Here is a 17,967-nt window from a genome sequence, read left to right as displayed (position 1 = left end):
GATCCTCCTCTCAGGCATGTTAAACTTGACTCTGTGCTTATCTCAGGTCACTGTGCTTAGCGAAGGCCTTTACCAAAACAGTGTTGGAAATGTCAGTGAAGCAGCTCCTCAAACTGTTTGTATCCTGTTCCCCTTCTGCAATCTGGTCAGCCTCCACATGTGAGGCTTTGCTGCTGCTGCTCAGAGAATCACCAATGTGGGTTCCTCTGTAGGCAAACCAGTCAAAGCCCCTTGCATTATGCATCTATCCAGTGCACCCTCAATAATTTTGCACATGACAGCAAGTTGTTAGGAAGTGCTGATCTGCCTTAGGGTAAACAGGCCCCACAGAGAGACCAGGACAGGCTGATCAATAGGCTGGGGCCAATGGGATGAGGTTCAACAAGAGCAAGTGCTGGGGTCACCACCCCTGAGTGAAAAATCTTACATGCTTGGAAGAGGCAGAACACAGCAAAGACCCATTCCATCTTTATTCTTGCAATCTGAGCTGTATTTTTCCTTATTGAAGAATCCACCTTTGCTGGATTAGGACTTTTCCTGAAGTCATTCTCTGAACTGCATAAAGGATGAGCCAATGTCTAAATCCATACTGCTAGCGCAGGAAAAGCAGCAGTGCTAAATAAACACGGGAATATATTTCCACAGGCTGGAAATTCTGGGCAAAATCAGTGGATAGAAAACTAAAAAAGGTGAGACTAAAAAGGAAGGGAAATAAAAACATTCCATCCAAAAATGACATTTCACTGTCACCATTACTAGAGATATATTCTTGGGTGCTCTGCTTTATATATGAATCTTACTTTGATGTTAAAAGAATATCATAAAGGCAAGTATGAGACTCGGCTACCAACTAAGAGATTTCTTTGGCATTCGCCCACCAGGATCCGGCTCTGTCTGCATTCAGAGGCTGCAAGGCAGAGAACATGCAATGGTCCAGCCAGGGAAATCCCCCCGAGCACAGTGCCTCATGGACAGCCTCCCGTGTGGATGGACTCCTGTTCTGGGATTAAGAGGTATGAAGCCAAGCGGCATGTTGCATTTCATTCTTAAGGAGCATTTGTTGGGGTGAAAGCAGCAGAAGCAGAGATCCAGGCACCCTCTGTGCAGCCAGAACTGAGCTCCAAACCTGTAGGGCCATCCCCAACCTTGGGACTCTGGAAGCACTCAGCTGGCCACTGTCTTCTCCCCTCCCCATCCACATTAATGACTCCAGCAAGAAGCTGCTCCTCCCTGATCTCGCTAAACATCAAGTCATGACTCGGGGAACAAAAGAACCACAAGGAACACTTCAAAACTTCGAACAAAAGATGAAAGCTCCAACAATGTCAACCCAACCAGGTGTTGCTGTTTACCATGATGGCCTCATAATCCTCCAGATGAAAGGGGCCCTTTGCCACCCTTCAGGCAGTGAGACAGGGAGAGCAGCCGACATGATAAAAATGCTGTGATACATCCCTTTCATCAGCACTCCAAACAGTAAGTACGCAAAAATTATGGTTTGCATACAGCAATTTCTCTTTGCTTACACCATGCATTTCACTTAACTACAACCTATCCCACCGGGCAAACACATACAGAAATCCAGGAGCGCATTCACTGACTCCCATTTAAAGCTTGATTCAAACCAAAGAATGATCATTTAAAAGAGAGATGAAGGTTTCCAGCAAATGAAACTCACCATAGCAAATAAGGGGCCAAATACTGTCGTGAATACAACACAAAATCATGGGTGCTCTGATCTATTATTTTGGTGTTTCCTTGCTTGAAACCCTATAGGCAATCAGCACTGCATGGCAGTGCTCCTATAACATAAAGCCTCTTCCTTTCATCTTTGCGGTGCCACCAGCGATGGAATTAGATGATCATTGTGGTACTGTTCAGCCCCAGCCATCCTATGAGTCTATGATGATGATTCTGTGATTCTCTAACTGCTCCTCAGTGATGCTGCAGCAATGCAGCATCCCAAAGATCAGCATGGAAAGGAGCAGTGAGAGCACAGCAAAAAGCCTCCAGGTAACAGCAGGGACAGGAAATGCTGAATGGGACTCTCTCTTCTAAATGGTCCGAGACAATAGCTGTTAGAAGGCTTAGCACCAGGTCAGGTTTGATAGGAGGAACTGCAGCTCACTATCATATGAAATTTCTCCTCGTTCTGGTTGCAAATTGCTGGAAGGCAATTCATCTTATCTACCACCTGCTTTCAGCTATACCTTGGCAAGTCCCTGTCCATGTGGGATTGCTCTGTCCTTGCTACCTGCAGGCAGAACCCAGAGATATGTTCCATCTGCACAGGTAATAATCAGGTGGCAGGAGATGTGCAAGCCTCATCCACCTTTAGCACAAGGATTTACAAATCCTTCAGGAGCCCATGGACACAGAAGGGCAGAAAGTGCCATTTTTAACAGCAAACCTGTGCCAACCTCCCACTGATCACAGAGTTCTGTAGTATGTTGGGGTGCTAAGTTGTCTTTGCGAGGATTTATGAGTGCATACAGTAGTTCTGAGTAGATGGAGTGTTCTAGAATAGCTGAGTTAGGCCTGTAGGTTAAGAGTTAGTGGGCTGCGGGTTTAGGTAGGTGTGTGTATAGGTTCTCTTGCGTGCATTGGGTTTTGCGTAGCGGGTGTACGTGTCTGCGCAGGATTTAGGATGGCATATAAGGTGTGTGACAGAGCAATATATTGAGAGAAGACATGATGGCATCCATGTTTGTGTCTCTCTCCCCGGGACAGTTGAAGTCCTGGGATAAGTCAGGTTAATTGGCGAATACGTCAGTAGTACCTCCCAGATTACTTTCAAGAAGCTGAATTTTTTACCTAATCCTCTCTCTAAAGTGGATTTTTCATCTCTCTTATTTACTGATAAACTTCCAGGGCTAAGCATCTACAGCACAAAACAGACCTGTGTAGTTCATCACCACGCTATATTTTTGGTCCAACATGATGAAAAAATGGAGCAGACATTTAGAAAGATGACAAGAAGATCCAGAGCAGAGCAGTTATAGTCACTGATGATTATATCAAAATATTGTTGAAGGAATATTAAAACCCCTGCTTCAGGGTATAAAATAATATATACATTTTTGTCAAACAGGTGGACAGAGTAATATATGTTTGTCCACTGTGCTGCATTTATATACCCTTCTGAAAGGTCTATCATTTTTATATATGTAAAGGTATATTATTTCTATATAATACTGCTATCGATGGACATGAGATCTGGTCCTAATGAACTATACAGGCCTTTATGCACCATTTGTATTCGTAAAGCATCTACCAGGATACGACCCCAAACAGGACACCCAGGGCAACACCAGCAGTATTTGGTTAAGAGCACATGAAAAGAAGCATATTGCAACAATAATCAGACAGCGATTTATGTCACCCATCATACAATCATGAAATGGCCGGGGTTGCAAAGGTCCACAGTGCTCATCCAGTCCCAACCCCCTGCTGTGTGCAGGGTCACCAACCAGAAGCCCAGGCTGCCCAGAGCCACATCCAGCCTGGCCTTGAATGCCTGCAGGGATGGGGCATCCACAGCCTCCTTGGGCAACCCGTTCCAGTGCGTCACCAGCCTCTGAGTGAAAAACTTCCTCCTAAGATCCAACCTAAACTTTCCCTGTCTGAATTTAAAGCCATTCCCCCTTGTCCTATCACTGCCCACCCTCACAATGTCATGGTTTTGTACATTTTTCTATTGGTATTCCACATCATAACATCATATAGAGCACAGAGAACAACTACATGTCCCAGAGGGTCTCACAGTCAGAGAGGGAAACACATCACGGAAGTGATGCTGTCTCTCTCTCAAACTGCCTGGTAGCGAGTCTGGGTGTGCTTCCAAGCCGTGGCACCTTCAGTTTCAAAGTAGGCTTCTCGGTCTTCGGAAAACCTCTCTCTCTCTTTCCCTTTTATTTTACTTGGCTTATTAGCCTCGATTTCCATTAGATTGTAATTAGTAAAATAGTAAGTTTTCCTCCTTAGATCGTTGCCACTTCTCTGTTTGTTTCCTTGAGTCCAGCTCCCATCTCCCTACCCCTTTCTTATTTTCCCTTCCTATACGCTGGGAGCCAGGGGGAACAGGAGCCTACTGCCCCTCCCCGTCACAGACATAGATTGATCTAGATAACACCGTGACACAGCAATTCCTCCTCTGTATACGCTCCCTTGAAGTACTGCAAGGCCACAACGAGATCTCCCCAGAGCCTTCTCTAAGCTAAACAAGCCCAGTTCCCTCAACCATTTCTCACAGGAGAGCTGCTCCAGCACCCTGACCATCTTAGTGGCCTCTATATTCTTTCAATATACGTACACACGACGGCGAGATTGTGACACAACAGGATATATAGTTTATAAGAGTTTATTAAAAGTTGTTGTTGTTTAGGGAAATGGGGAAGGGAAGTCGGGTGATAGAAAAGAGATAGGAAATAAAAGCAAAGAGTCTTTGTAGAAAGCAAGAGAGAATTAGTCACCACTGGGTTTCCAGCATGACTCGTAGTTCAGATGTTGATCTTCAGTAGAGATGGTCGTCAGAGGGAGCAGGGAAGCATCTGTTTGCATCTTGCCTTCACAAGATACAATGGTTCCATCCCCAGATCTCCCATACCAAGATGGAGTCATTTGGTCACAGGCCGGATCTTCCACTGGTAAGCTCTCTCCAACGTGACACTGACTGCCACAAGGAAACAGCCACCTCTGGCCTCCTAAATAGGTCTCAGAGTCTTATTGCTCACAGGATGTGAGCTTGCAGCCAAAACAAGAGAAGGGTTCGGACAAAGGTCTCTCTCAGCGTCCGAACAGCAGCAGTCTGATGTAGCGATCTTTCAGCTCCCTGAACTCACGCAGCGCTATGGAGTGGGCGTCCGGGTCCTCCTCCAGGTGCTGGAAGAGGTTGAGCGGCTTGGCGGATCGGAAGGACTGCGGCAGGACAATCGTGCTGTGCACCGACTTGCTGCCAAGGAAGAAGTGGTTCAGGCATTTCTCATCCAGGCAGAAGCGCAGGTACCGCAGGAGATTCTCCATCCGATTCAGGAAATACTTCCTGCGCCACTTCTTCAAAGGGATGATGGCCAAAGTGTGGAGGACAAGAGTCTTGATGACATAGGTGGAAAAGCCCATGCCCACTAAGATGCTGGCAAGCAACGTCAGGCAGTGCAGGTGGGAGCTGTCCTGTCCGGTACTCCTGGCCGTGTGCTGGAAGAACTTCTTTTCTGCCACAGCGCAGCTCTGTGGCCATGTTGTGCTGGGCGTAAAGCCGGCGTCTGTGTTCTGGCTGGTCAGGTAGATGTCCGAGTAGTCTTGCTGCACCCCGAACAGCAGCTCGACGAGGACTTTTTCCCCGCTGTAGGCTTCTGTCAGCTGGAGCTTGCAGGAGCGTCTGGAAGGCAGCACCTTCAGGCTGTAGGCGTGCGCGTGGTGGGTGGTCTTCCAGATTGCTGCCACCTGTGCGGTGAACCAGGTGACAGTTCTCTCCACATCCAGGTAGGAGTCAGTGCAGAGAGTCTGTAGCAGGCTGGGGTCCTGATTTTGGCTCAGCTCTTCCTCATGGTGGTGGAGGAAGCACAGCACATTCCCCAGCTGCTTCTCCCTTTGGCACATGCACTGAAGCTCCACGCGGACGCGGGAGTTCCTTGCCAGCCCGTGCCCTTCATCTCCCAGCTCCAGGAGGAAGGTGTGCCCGGGGGGAGGCTCTATGGGCACGAGCAGGCAGTACACATTGTCCCACTCCCGGGGACTCCAGCCTTCAAAGGCACTGCCCACCCCAATGGCAGGCTGCAGCACCGGGAAGAAGCTGTTGGACCAGATGAATCTGAAGGTCTGCACGAGCTGGTCCATCAGCTCCTCCACTATAGGGCACCTGGTGGCCCTTCCTTCCACCTTTTCCAGGGCACGCCTTGTGAGAAATTTTGTCAGTGCTGAATCTTTGAAGTCTTCTTCCTCGTCATCCTCCTCTTCTTCCTGTTCCTCCTTTTCCACCAATTCCACCTGCTCCTGCTGTTCTACCTGCTCCTGCTGTCCGCCCTGTTCCACCTGCTCCTCCTGCACCTGCTGTTCCTCCTGTTCCACCTGTTCCTCCTGCACCCGTTCCTGTTCCTCCTGCACCTGCTGTTCCTCCTGTTCCACCTGTTCCTCTTCCTCCTGCACCTGCTGTTCCACCTGTTCCTCCTGATGTTCCTCCTGTTCCTCCTTTTCCACCTCTTCCTCTTCCTCTTCCTTCACTCCCGATGCCTCCTCCTTGCCACTGGAGCTGTCATTTTCACTGCTGCTTTCATCACGCTTTTTCATTTTTAGGGACTGCACCATGTTCCAAAAGAGCAACAGAATCAGTCCCATACTGAAACAGATCTTCCAGTGCTGCAGCAGAGCAAAGAGCAGAGATGACATGTCCACCCAGCTCTGCTGCTCATTCCTCTGCTCAATCTCGTGCTGCGGAGGTATCATGTGCTTTTGCAGATCAACCTCGCGCCGCTGCACGTTCTCGAGCATGAGCACATCAGTATTGACACTGACACTTAGCGCCCGCACCAACAATGCGAGAACAAACACCAAAGCCATGATCTGCAAGAGATGGGAGAGAGGGGCTCAGTGGGGCTGGGAGGGAGCGGGGCCAGGAGCCGCATGGCCCTGTGCTCAGGTAGGAGCAGTGGGTACGAGGGAGCTGGGTGGCAGCAGGGACCGAGGCCAGCGCTGGCAGGGACAGTTCCAAGCACTGCCCGTGGTGCTCCCACAGGGGCCGCTGTTTGCACCACATCCCTCGTCCAGCCCGACCTTCCCCTGCTGCTGCACTCACCATTGGCCCAGGTCAAAAATGCAGCAGCGCTGCCTGCCTGTGGCCCTAAACCCATCCCCTGCGTTGTGATGCAATGCATTCCTGCTGATGTCACAAATGGGCTGCCCGACTCCACCCTTCTCAGCTGCCCAGGGTGGGCACATGGCCACTGAGCCACGGCACTGCCTCAATTTGGAGGCATATCTCTGGACAGAGCTCCTGGGGACGCTCTTTACTAAGCAGGTGGGAGCTGCCCGGGCCTTTCTTTAAAATAAAATGGGGTGGTATTTCCCATGGATGCTGTGCTCCTCATGTGCCACCCCACAGGTTATGTTCCAAACACACTGTCCCTGGAAAATCATTTGGACAGAAATGGAAAATCAAAACTACTGCTCCTGAGGAAACATAAGAATTTGCAGCATATGCAGAAACTCATTTTAGTGCTGAAATGCCACAGAGGGAACAAAGCTGAAGATCAGTGCCGGTCATGTCAAAGTCTCAGCACCTGACATCACACAGCCCTTTGCTGATTGCTCCCTCAGCCACCGGTGGTCTGAACGTCCTCTGAGCAAAAGGCCAGATGGCTCGATCCAAGCAGCTCAAAGGGGCTCTAACAATGATGATTAGGATGCCCACATGTGCAGCAGCCTCTTCAGCTGCATGGGCTCTGGCTCCTTTGGGTGAGCTTATGCTGTAGAGAAAACAGCAGGAGCAACTGCTGTCTACCCCATGTGTTGCCTTGTGTAAGGTAACCTAAAGAACTACGTCCATCATTGAGAATGTGCATCTGACGGCCCCATGACCAAGTTACACGCTGATCACACCAATATGGTGAGCTGTAAAATGGCGTTTAATGAACCGTGTGAGACCCTTATATAGGGCTCCAATTTCAGCCTCATACATATACATTACCGAGCACGGGGAGGCCTATCGCGTTACATCCCGTGAGTTCGTGCCGCCTAATACATCATTTCCCCCTCTCCATGCTCGATAAAGTATGCCCCGTTACATCCCGAACGCTAATCCTTAATCCTAATATAAAAATGTTAGTCTCTATAATTTAAACTTAATAAGTTATCTAAAAAGTGAGGTAGACAAGCTACAGAGGTAGGTAGTGCAATATCTAATAACATCAGTAGTTTTCTAATGATTATATCCAAGGCATCTTGGGTTTATACAGTTCCTTCTTCTTCTCAAAGTTTATCATATACCCGTTGGTACTCCATTTTTTCATTAAACATTCTTTCTATCATACGCTGTAAACAACCCTGGACACACTGAAACAAACAAGGTAAGCAAATCATTAAAGCTAAAAAGAATAAAATACCTATGATTAATACTTTGAGAAACTGCTTAAGCCATGGGCCCAGATTACCAAACAGTCCCTCCAACCAGCTTCCGAATGCATCATCTATTGCGATCTTCTTCGTGTGTTCTTGCATCCATTCCAACTTCCTATGTATCGAATCACTGTGGTCGCTCAGATTGAAACAACACATCCCTTCAAAGTCCTTGCACCCGTGCCCTTGAGCAAGCAGCAGAAAGTCAATTGCAGCTCTATTTTGAAGAACAGCGTGTCTGATGTTGTTAACGTCCATCAGGAGTTCCGACAGGACTGCTGTGGTGACATTAGCTTGCTTCACGGACCAGCATGCCAATCTCTCAATTTCTCTTAGGGCCTGGGCTGAAGCTACTCCCGGAGCCAAGACGGATGCAAAGATTCTAGCTGTGGGACCCCACAGCTGAACCTCATCACTACAATCCTGGTCCAATGTTTTTATTGACCTTTTCTGGCGTCGAGCTCGATCGATCTTTTTCATAACACTTATCATTGCAGTGTGATTGGGAGCCAACAATGTCAGCTTTCCCAAATAACACGGCCCCCCAACTGGATTCTTTGGTATCCCTTGCCAAGCTCTATCCCCACATATCAAAAATATGTCCTTAGGAAGGGCCTTGGCTGTACCATTGCAGTTTATTCCTTCCCCAGCTAAAGGTTCCTTTCGAGAACAACAACCAGAACATGCCAGATCGTCAGGGCCCCAGTAGCATGAGAGATTATAGGTGGACCCGTTAGGATGACGTACCACATACTTCTGATTGTAAGAGAGCCACCTCCCACCCTGCTTTATGCATTGGTCTGCAAATCCATTCTTGGAGCCATCCCCGGAGCAGGGACGGGAGAATCCCTCCACCCTTTCAGCTGAGAAACCACAATATGCCCCTGACAAGCTATATGTGTCAAATTGAATGGGGTTAAGTAAAGTAAAGGGTTCCGACCCAGTTGTTCCCGAGAATGGTGCCCCATTCCCGAGTAGGCCTTCCCATACCCTGAGATTGGACAGTTTACCCGGTGTCCTAAAACCCGAAAAATACAAACATCTAACCGGGCGTTCCCACTTTTGAGAGTTCTTATTCCATGTTACGTTACCAACCGATTGGGATCCAAGAAGCTGCAACTCTGGTGGATCCCAGGGCAAGGAGGTGTTCAGGGATCTAATAAAACATGCAGACATTCTGGCCCAGTCAGTGAATTTAGACTCAAATGCTTTCATAAAGAAAACTTTGTCCACTGCATCTCTCTTGCAGTTGTTCTTATGCACATATCCGTTGAACTCCTTTGGGTCCCACCTGGGTACACCTATAAGGCATGTTCTAAACGGTGATGTGGCTGACTGCAGGCTAAGGCAGAAATCTTTCTGCCCAGTTCGATTAGACCATGTAACCCAAATATTTTCTGGTTGTGATGTTAAGTGAGTACCCTCTCCCCTGGTAATGAATGCAATTACACAAAGACACACAGCAAGTGATACAACAGATGTCCTTCTCGTTGGTACTAGCAGCAGTTCTTTATCTGTTCTTTTTCCTTTTTCTGAAGAGTCACTTCGCGGTTGCGGCTGGCGGGTTCCCATCAACCATGCCTGAAAAGAAAGTACTCAGCTTTCTATTAGTTTTTTGTTTCTCCTAGATCACCCCTATGGGTGATCGTCGTATCAGGCTTTATCTTTCTTGACGGGACCCATAAAATTCTCCCCGATTCTCTGTCTTTTACAGCAGCATAACCTCTGCCCCAAACTAAAACAGACCACCCTGATTCCCAGGTACCATCATCCCTTTTTATCTTTACCGGTGGCCCCTCATCAATGATTGTTGGTCTCCAGTGTCTCTGTATTGGGGTGTGCTTACTCTCTCCTCGCTCAAAATGGTTGACTGCATAAAGTGCTCGTGCCAATACTTCAGCCTGCTGAGCTAGTGGGATCCTGCCTTTGTGACCATCCCCCTCCCCAAGGACACGTATCTTGTCCTTCAAGAGACGGTTGGCCCTCTCCACAATTGCTTGTCCCTGGGAATTCCCAGGGATGCCTGTAGAGTGAGATATTCCCCACCGTTCAAGCCAATCTTGTGTAGACCGCGAGATGAAACACGAGCCATTATCAGTCTTGATGTGTTGTGGCAAACCGAGGGCCGCAATGGCAGTGGCCCAGTGTTGCTGAGCTGCAGGAGAGTTAGCACGCGCATGCTGGGTGGCTATGATGATTGTCGATGATGTGTCAATTGTGACCGCCAACCATTGCTTTGGTGCCATGCGTTCTTCGAAAGTGAAGTCAGTCTGCCAAATATCTAGAGGAGAGAGCCCCCGAGGGTTAACTCCCGCCCCCAACACAGGTGCTGAATTACAATGCGGACACGTTTGAACCACGTCTCGGGCTGCAGATAAAGGAATGGAGCATGTTCGTGACAAAGCTCGTGCTCCAATGTGCAGAGTGGAGTGTAAGTCACGTGCTTTCTGAAGGGTGAACACCTGTCCACCAGCAACCCGGTCAGCCATCGCATTCCCAGTTGTAAAGAACCCCGGTACCTCCGAATGACTGCGGACATGAAGAATAGCCACAGGTGCAGATCGGAAGGCCAGAGCCTCCTCCAACAGAAAAGCAATCTCAGTGCTAGGCACACCCTCATTGCCCATGCGAAGCAACAACTTTGCCACAAAGGCTGAATCGGTGACCACATTACATGGAATTTCTGGCCACAAGCGTAAGGCTATTGCTACAGCCCTGGCTTCAAGCACCTGAACACTGACCGTTTTATCTGTTATCAGCTTGTGCTCCCATTTTTTAGATGAATTCTGCCAAACCACTGCTCCCTGGCCTGTGGCAGAAGAAGCGTCTGTAAATACAGTTGGTCCCTTCATCGGTTTGTCAAATACCCTGAGTTTTAATGAAATCTGAAGGGGTTTTGCAAGATCATAGATTGGCAGTGAGTCTGAGTAGAAGATTTTACCACCAAAACCTTGCAAAGCAAGTAGAATGGCATCAGGTAAAGGGTTAACATTTCTAAAGGCACTTGGTATGTATATAACATCTGGCTCTTTTCCCAATGCCCTCACAGCAGCGAGCCTGATTTTTTGAAGCAAAGAGGATAGCTGCTCAAGCCAGGAGGTGAATGCTCTCGCTGGCTGTACAGAGAACAGCCACCAGAGCGGACGTGGCCGGGAACCCAGAGTATGTCCGAGAATCCCCACCGCCCCATCTTGGCACTTGGTAACTGCCCCCTCCAGGGGTTGATCAGGGCTCCATCGAGCAAGAGCATTGGAGGAGCAAGCCTGCAAGATTTCCTGCCAGGCCGAGTCCATCTCTTGTGTCCACGCTCTCTCCTCTCTGGGGTCCGATCCTTTCAGCTGGTCATAAAATGGTTTCATAATACGCGGAGGTATGCCAAGGGCATTGCGCACCCACTGGATAGCCCCCACCAGCTTCTGGACATCCCACAAAGTCCTAATGTGGGGTTTAATATCCAAGCCTTGGGGTGCTACCATTGTGGGTCCAAAACGGTAACCCAAAAATTCAATCCCTGGCCCCTTTTGAATCTTTTCTTGGGAAATAGTAAAACCCGCCGTGGTGAGAGCTTCAACCACCCGCCTTTCCAAGTCGTGTAATTGAACCTCACTAGGAGCCGCAAGCAACAGGTCATCCATATAGTGAGCAACTCGACAAGCAGGTAGCATTGCTCGGACTGGCTCAATTAGCTTGCCCACAACAAGTTGGCAAATTGTGGGGGAGCATGCCATACCCTGAGGGAGTACCTTCCAATGGTACCTCTCAGCAGGCCCTTGGTTATTAACGGTGGGTACAGTAAAGGCAAAGGCCTCTCGATCCTGGACTGCCAAAGGAATGGAAAAGAAACAATCTTTAAGATCGATAACCACCAAAGGCCAACCCTCAGGTACAGCTGATAGTAGAGGGCTGCCCTGCTGCACCGGACCAAAGAGGATGAGCTGAGCGTTAACCATGCGGAGGTCATGTAACAGCCGAAATGAGCCTGATGATTTTCGAATGACAAAAACAGGAGTGTTCCAAGAACTAAGAGAGGGTTCCAAATGACCTAAAAGGAGTTCTCGTGAAACCAACTCCTTGAGCGCTGTTAATTTTTTATAAGGAAGAGGCCACTGATCTACCCAAACAGGACGAGCATCCTGCTTCCAGCGCAAAGGAATGGCGTGTTTTATTGCCAATTGGTAGACAGTGGCCCTTACCATAAATTTGTCATGCGAACCCCTAAGGCGTCAAGGAAGTCTCGGCCCAAAATTGTGCCTGGAACAGACCCAATCATAGGTTCGATCAGTACAGGTTTGTCTATGGAGTCATCCCTATTGACAAGGGCGATTTCCACCTGTTCCGCTGACTCGCCAGCTGACACTGTACCTCCAACCCCAGAGATGGAATTCGTCAAGGCAAGAACTGGCCAAGCTGGTGGCCAGTCCCTTTCTGCTATTACCGTAACATCCGTTCCGGAATCAAGCAGGGCGGTGATAAGGATGGAGCGAGGAATCTTTTTGTAAGGCAATTGTCCCATATATGTCAAGATTATCTTGACTATGGGGCGCTTGCTGAGGTCCATAGTTAGCGCCACTGTGGGCGAGAGGTCTGGCCTCTCCCCCTGAACGAATTCGATGGGATGGTAGGCCCAACTGCTTGATTGTGGGAGGGACCCAGGGCCTGAGGTGCCCTCCCAAAATCGTTTCCCTGCGGCATGATAACATATTTCCGGCACTGTCGGGCCTCACGACCCAGCTTGCCACAGGCCTGGCACTTTTCTCTACTCCTATGCCCCTCTTCTTTAGCTGTACACTGCGTCTTGTAATGGCCAGTCTGGCCACACTTAAAGCAAGGGCCATTTTTTCGATCATTTTGTATGGCCATAACAGAAAGCCATGCGCTTGCTAGCCCTTCACTGGACAACGGCGTTGTTTGTTGTTTGTCCAGTACATACTTAATAATTTCACCAGGAGTCTCAAGATCTTCAGGAGCCGCTCGAATGATATCCTTAATCTCTTTATGAGCCTTTTGCTTCAGGCAATCCTTTATAACAGAAGTCAGCGCTTCCTTAGGCAGTTCCGATCCTTCTACTGCCCGTATCAATCGATTGGCAAACTCAGAGAATGACTCTGAGGGACCCTGCATAATCTCTGACCACGGGGCTACAGGCTCTGCTTTTCTTATAAAGTGTATAAAAGCAGAGGTAGCCGCCCCCGTGGTGGCAAGCAGCTCTCCTGGGCGGAGGTCCCTAAGCTGCCTCTCTGCAGATCCAGCCAAATCCGCAGATGAACCTGAAAGCCTCATTAAATCAGTTTTTGGATCTCCCTCCTTCCCATTTGCTGGATGCTGTGGATCGCGCGCAGCCTGTGCTAAAACAGCTTTGAGTTGTATTATCCACTCCTCCTTCCACACAGTAAACTGTACTGGTTCGAGGGCTACTCTCATAAGGCTTTCAATATCATATGGGAGTAGGGGACCTGGGGCTACGAGAGCCTCAAAGGCACTCATTGTCATCGGGGATCTCAATCCCTTTTTGTCAATCGCCTCTATAAACCGAGCAACTGCTTTTGCTTCCAAAGGTACCCAAACCGGTCCCTCCTGTTTGACTACAATTGGGAACACCGCCCAGTCCCGCTCCTTGAGCCCCACCTCTCGCATCGTATCACAAATGTCAGTCCAATCAGTGGGCTTACGCGATATCTCTCGCTCCTCCCACTTCTCCCCCCTCCTCCGGGGAACCACGACCGACTGGGTGGGGACAGGCAATTCCTTCCGTTCCTCCCCTTTCTCCTCCCCCTTCGCGGGAGACGAAACCGACGGGGTGAAGGCAGACAGTACCTTTTGTTCCTCCCCTTTCTCCTCCCCCTCCTCGGGAGGCGAAACCAAAGGGGTAGGGGCAGGCAGTACCTTTCGTTCCTCCCCTTTCGGGGAATGAGGTCCCTCCTCCGGGGGCGGGTCTAGGGGTGGCTTAACGCCTCCACGGCGCGCCTCCCCTCATGACTCTCCCTCCCTCGGACAGGACCCACCCCCCTCAGGTGAACGAAAGCTCTGCAAACAGGGGTATAGGCGGGGATAATATGGCGGCGCCTCCCCAGATGAGGCAACTTCCGCCATCCCTTCCGGAGTTGTTTCGGGCGCCGCCATGGCCATTGTGAAAACGGCCGGCGTGGTCGGCGCCATCTTGGGTACGGAGTCGCCGCAAGGGAGCGGTTCCTCCGCACCCTCCGGGACCCCAGACGTCCCGGAACCCACCCCAAAAACCCCATTCGCGACTGCCTGGATCTTTTTCTCCTCCTTAGCCGCTTTAAGCGCACCCAGGACCAAAACCCAGGTTTTTAACTCCTCCGCCTTATAATCGTTTGTTGCTCTTAGGAGCAGGGCAGCGGTGAAAGATTCCCACCGCTCCGAATCGAGCAAATTACAAGGGGAGGGTGAAAGCTCCGCTTCCTGCAAAAAAGTAATAACGGCAACAATCTCCTTCTTAGAAGGAGCATTCCTACCGCAGTGGGTTTTACAAACCCGTAATAGTACCTTTGTGACGGAATCCATGTTTTTTCTGGTGCTCGACACCGTACGTCCTCGCACCCTTTGTATATATACCCGGGCCCAAAGTCCCACGGTCTTCCACGGTCTCACCGCAGGATAATCAGTAGCTGCAGTCAATATATCGCCCCTCCGGCGCTTCCACGGGATCTAACCGTAGGATTCGCATCCGTCTCGCGGTTAGCCGTCGCACACTCACTCTCAGGACGGCCTCACACGGGGCACCAATTGTTGCCTTGTGTAAGGTAACCTAAAGAACTACGTCCATCATTGAGAATGTGCATCTGACGGCCCCATGACCAAGTTACACGCTGATCACACCAATATGGTGAGCTGTAAAATGGCGTTTAATGAACCGTGTGAGACCCTTATATAGGGCTCCAATTTCAGCCTCATACATATACATTACCGAGCACGGGGAGGCCTATCGCGTTACATCCCGTGAGTTCGTGCCGCCTAATACATCACCCATGTTGCAAAATCACATGTGCACGAGGCAGGAATATTTCTCAAAGGCCAACAGAGAAAGGCTTGGCTGGGAGCCTGTGGGTGTTGAACCAAGGCAGCCCTGCAGGCACAGAGTGGTCTGGTAGGTAAGGAGACAGCCCTGTAGGACAGGAGCGTGATGGCAGCTGTCAGACCAGCTGTGCTTCACCTGCATACCTTGCTGCCTGCAGCACAAGGCTCCCAGCCATGGCTGTATTAACTTCTGGGAGGTAAGGCCAGAGTCACCTCCTGAAGCCAGGGGAGATCCCAGATCAACAGGGTTGGAAGTCATTTGAACCTCACGAGATCCCCTAGACCAAATCCCCTGCTACAGCAGGTTCCCTAGTGTAGGTTTCTCCACAGAAGATAATCGCTCTTCTTCTCTGTTTCCGGTAACAAGGATATCAATAAATATTATTAACCAACAGAAGCTGTGTAACCCAGTGAAACAGGACCTATTCTTTCCTGAATCTGAATTCAGCATTCAGATTTCTGTACTTCACCAGTCTCTGGGTGTCTGTTGTTTCCTGCATTTGGCGGAGCCTTGCAGCCGGAGCTCCAGGCTGGTGCCTTCCAGTGCCAAGCAGTGCAACTACAATGGGGGGCAAGTGGGAAGCCAGTCATCATGGTAACACTGGAGCACTTCTGACATCCTCCTCTCCAGATCCTCCTCTCAGGCATGTTAAACTTGACTCTGTGCTTATCTCAGGTCACTGTGCTTAGCGAAGGCCTTTACCAAAACAGTGTTGGAAATGTCAGTGAAGCAGCTCCTCAAACTGTTTGTATCCTGTTCCCCTTCTGCAATCTGGTCAGCCTCCACATGTGAGGCTTTGCTGCTGCTGCTCAGAGAATCACCAATGTGGGTTCCTCTGTAGGCAAACCAGTCAAAGCCCCTTGCATTATGCATCTATCCAGTGCACCCTCAATAATTTTGCACATGACAATAAACTTCCAATCTCTACTTTTTGCATTTCAGGTAAACAACTAAACTGAATACTCATTAACAACCAAGAAATAAATCCGGACAAGCACTTGAACTGCACACTCACAGGTGAGCACTCACCACAGTGTGAATGCAGACTGTGTGCACAACTGAGACAAATGTAGTTTGCAGCCCTGGAAGGAGGATGCTCTCCACTGGTTCCCATCATTTATTGCTCAATTTCCCTCAAGTGAGACAACGGAGAGAAAATCAGCTCTGTATGCAGAAACCAGGAGCTGTCTATTAATGTGCTTGATTTTCACTAACCTGAAAATCATGCTTATCTTGTTCAAGTTTTTATGCAGGTCTTACTTCATATTTTTGAAAGAAATCTTTCTATGAAGTCACAAAAAACCTGTGATTTTTTGTCAGAAGTACTTTTCTAAACAAAACAGTGATGACGTATTTCCAGTTCTTCTCCAGTCAGTTCACACATGGCCTAGTGCATCCCCTCCAGTGGTGCACTCCCCATGTGAGACAGAAATGCGATGAGAAATGTCATTAAGTGTCATTGTGTTGTTATAAACTGTGAGGTCTGGAGGCTGCCACGTGGAAGCACCTCTGATTGGGAGTGAGACACTGAAGGAAGCTCTCATTTTGAAGGGCTTTTATCCAGTTACAGTGGGCTCATAGTTTCTCTGATGATGAAAATATAATTGAGGAAGGTGCTCCTGTCAGCAAGACTGATGCTAAAGTGCTCCCAAGCTTGGAAAGTGTTTTATTGTTTTTCTGTTGTTATTGTAGCTTTAAAAGACAAGAACGGGAGAGATGGCCAGCAATTCTTTTTGTTGAGTTTGAACTTGTTCTTGGTTGTGGCTGAGGCTCCTTCTTAACAGTTCGGGTTTAGTTCTAACAATGAAACTTTTAAATAATAGACATTTTTCAAACCATTCACAGCGCAGGCTGAGTTCAACTCCCTGGGAAGCCGTCTGTGCAAAATCATGTGTGAAGGAATACTAAAAGTAAGTTTGCTTTTCCAGGCAGAATGTACTGCATAAAGCAGTCTTTAAAGCAGCCCATGCCTATGAGATCACACAAGTCATCTCAGCCTCATGCAGAAAGCACACAGTGAGGGCACGGGGCAGTCTGACCTCTACGCCTTTGGAAATTGAAAGGATTCACTGAACTTCTCCTCCAGAGAAAAGAGAGCTGTTGTTCCTTTTAAAGACCTATTTTATTTCTGAACCACAACACATCAGACCACGACCCAGCATCTGCCTTAAGATATCAAAAATAGTTTTCTTTTCAATGCTGTGTGAAATTTCAGGTTTTCCTTTTCTCATTCTAAGTGTGTAAATGCAGCAGTGGCTGCTGACTGCCCGTGCTATGCTAACTTGTTTCAGAGATAATAGAGGTTTCTTCCATGAACACTGAATCTTATTTGCTGACTATTTCCAGTGGAGCACTCAGGAATATTTCTTTTAGTTTTCTTAAAAAGATAATCAAGAATATACAGATGTGCTCACAGTCTAAGTTGAGTTTGTCTCTATACTGACATCTTAATGCCCTTTTTTCCTGAAATCATGTTTCTTTTGACACCTGTCTGAGAACTGATCAGGGATGAGGGGAAGTCAGAGTTGCACCATGGTGATGCCACAGTTTTCCCTCACATTAACGCTGCACGGGAGAGTTGGTGGAGACAACTGCGGGGTGCTGAGCTGGGAGGAGGAGGAGGGGGAAACGGCACCTGCTGAGCCTTCTGTGCGCCGGCTGTGCTGTGCTGGGGCTGCATGGACTGCAGGCACTGACTGCTGCCTGCCTGCACGGGCTGCTGGGGGAGCATGGAGCTGAGCCCAGGCAGTGCCCCATCAGAGCAGCCAGCCCATCCCTGTGGGATCGGATGAACCTTTACTGCTTTGCAGTCTCTATGG

The 17,967-nt window shown here is 49.0% G+C and overlaps 1 protein-coding gene and 1 long non-coding RNA gene across 2 annotated transcripts; one reads left to right on the top strand and one right to left on the bottom strand.

The window, feature by feature from the left end:
* Window positions 1-4,651: 4,651 nt before the first annotated feature.
* LOC146758595 (inositol 1,4,5-trisphosphate receptor-interacting protein-like 1) lies at window positions 4,652-6,751 on the bottom strand. Its single transcript, XM_085514880.1, has 2 exons — window positions 6,677-6,751; window positions 4,652-6,558 (listed from the first exon to the last, which is right to left on the bottom strand). The coding sequence occupies exons 1-2, from the start codon at window positions 6,749-6,751 to the stop codon at window positions 4,786-4,788; spliced, it is 1,848 nt and encodes a 615-aa protein (XP_085371006.1). The 3' UTR covers window positions 4,652-4,785.
* A 195-nt stretch (window positions 6,752-6,946) lies between these two features.
* LOC146758594 (uncharacterized) lies at window positions 6,947-17,345 on the top strand. The gene is made up of 3 exons (XR_014933988.1): window positions 6,947-7,012; window positions 16,091-16,165; window positions 17,077-17,345. It is a non-coding gene; the product is annotated as an uncharacterized LOC146758594 (long non-coding RNA).
* The last annotated feature ends 622 nt before the right edge of the window (window positions 17,346-17,967 follow it).

Source organism: Coturnix japonica, chromosome 13, assembly GCF_054131305.1.
Source record: "Coturnix japonica strain WE chromosome 13, WE-NBRP24, whole genome shotgun sequence".
Classification (NCBI taxonomy): domain Eukaryota; kingdom Metazoa; phylum Chordata; class Aves; order Galliformes; family Phasianidae; genus Coturnix; species Coturnix japonica.
The sequence above is the reverse complement of the archived record's forward strand: the minus strand, read 5'-3'. Positions and strand labels throughout refer to the sequence as shown.

Bases quoted from the DNA above. Each gene is read 5' to 3' on its own strand.
- LOC146758595 (XM_085514880.1), bottom strand. From the start codon at position 6,751: ATGTGGTGCAAACAGCGGCCCCTGTGGGAGCACCACGGGCAGTGCTTG. The intron at 6,559-6,676 runs GTCCCTGCTGCC...CATCTCTTGCAG, and splicing joins CCCTGCCAGCGCTGGCCTCG to ATCATGGCTTTGGTGTTTGT.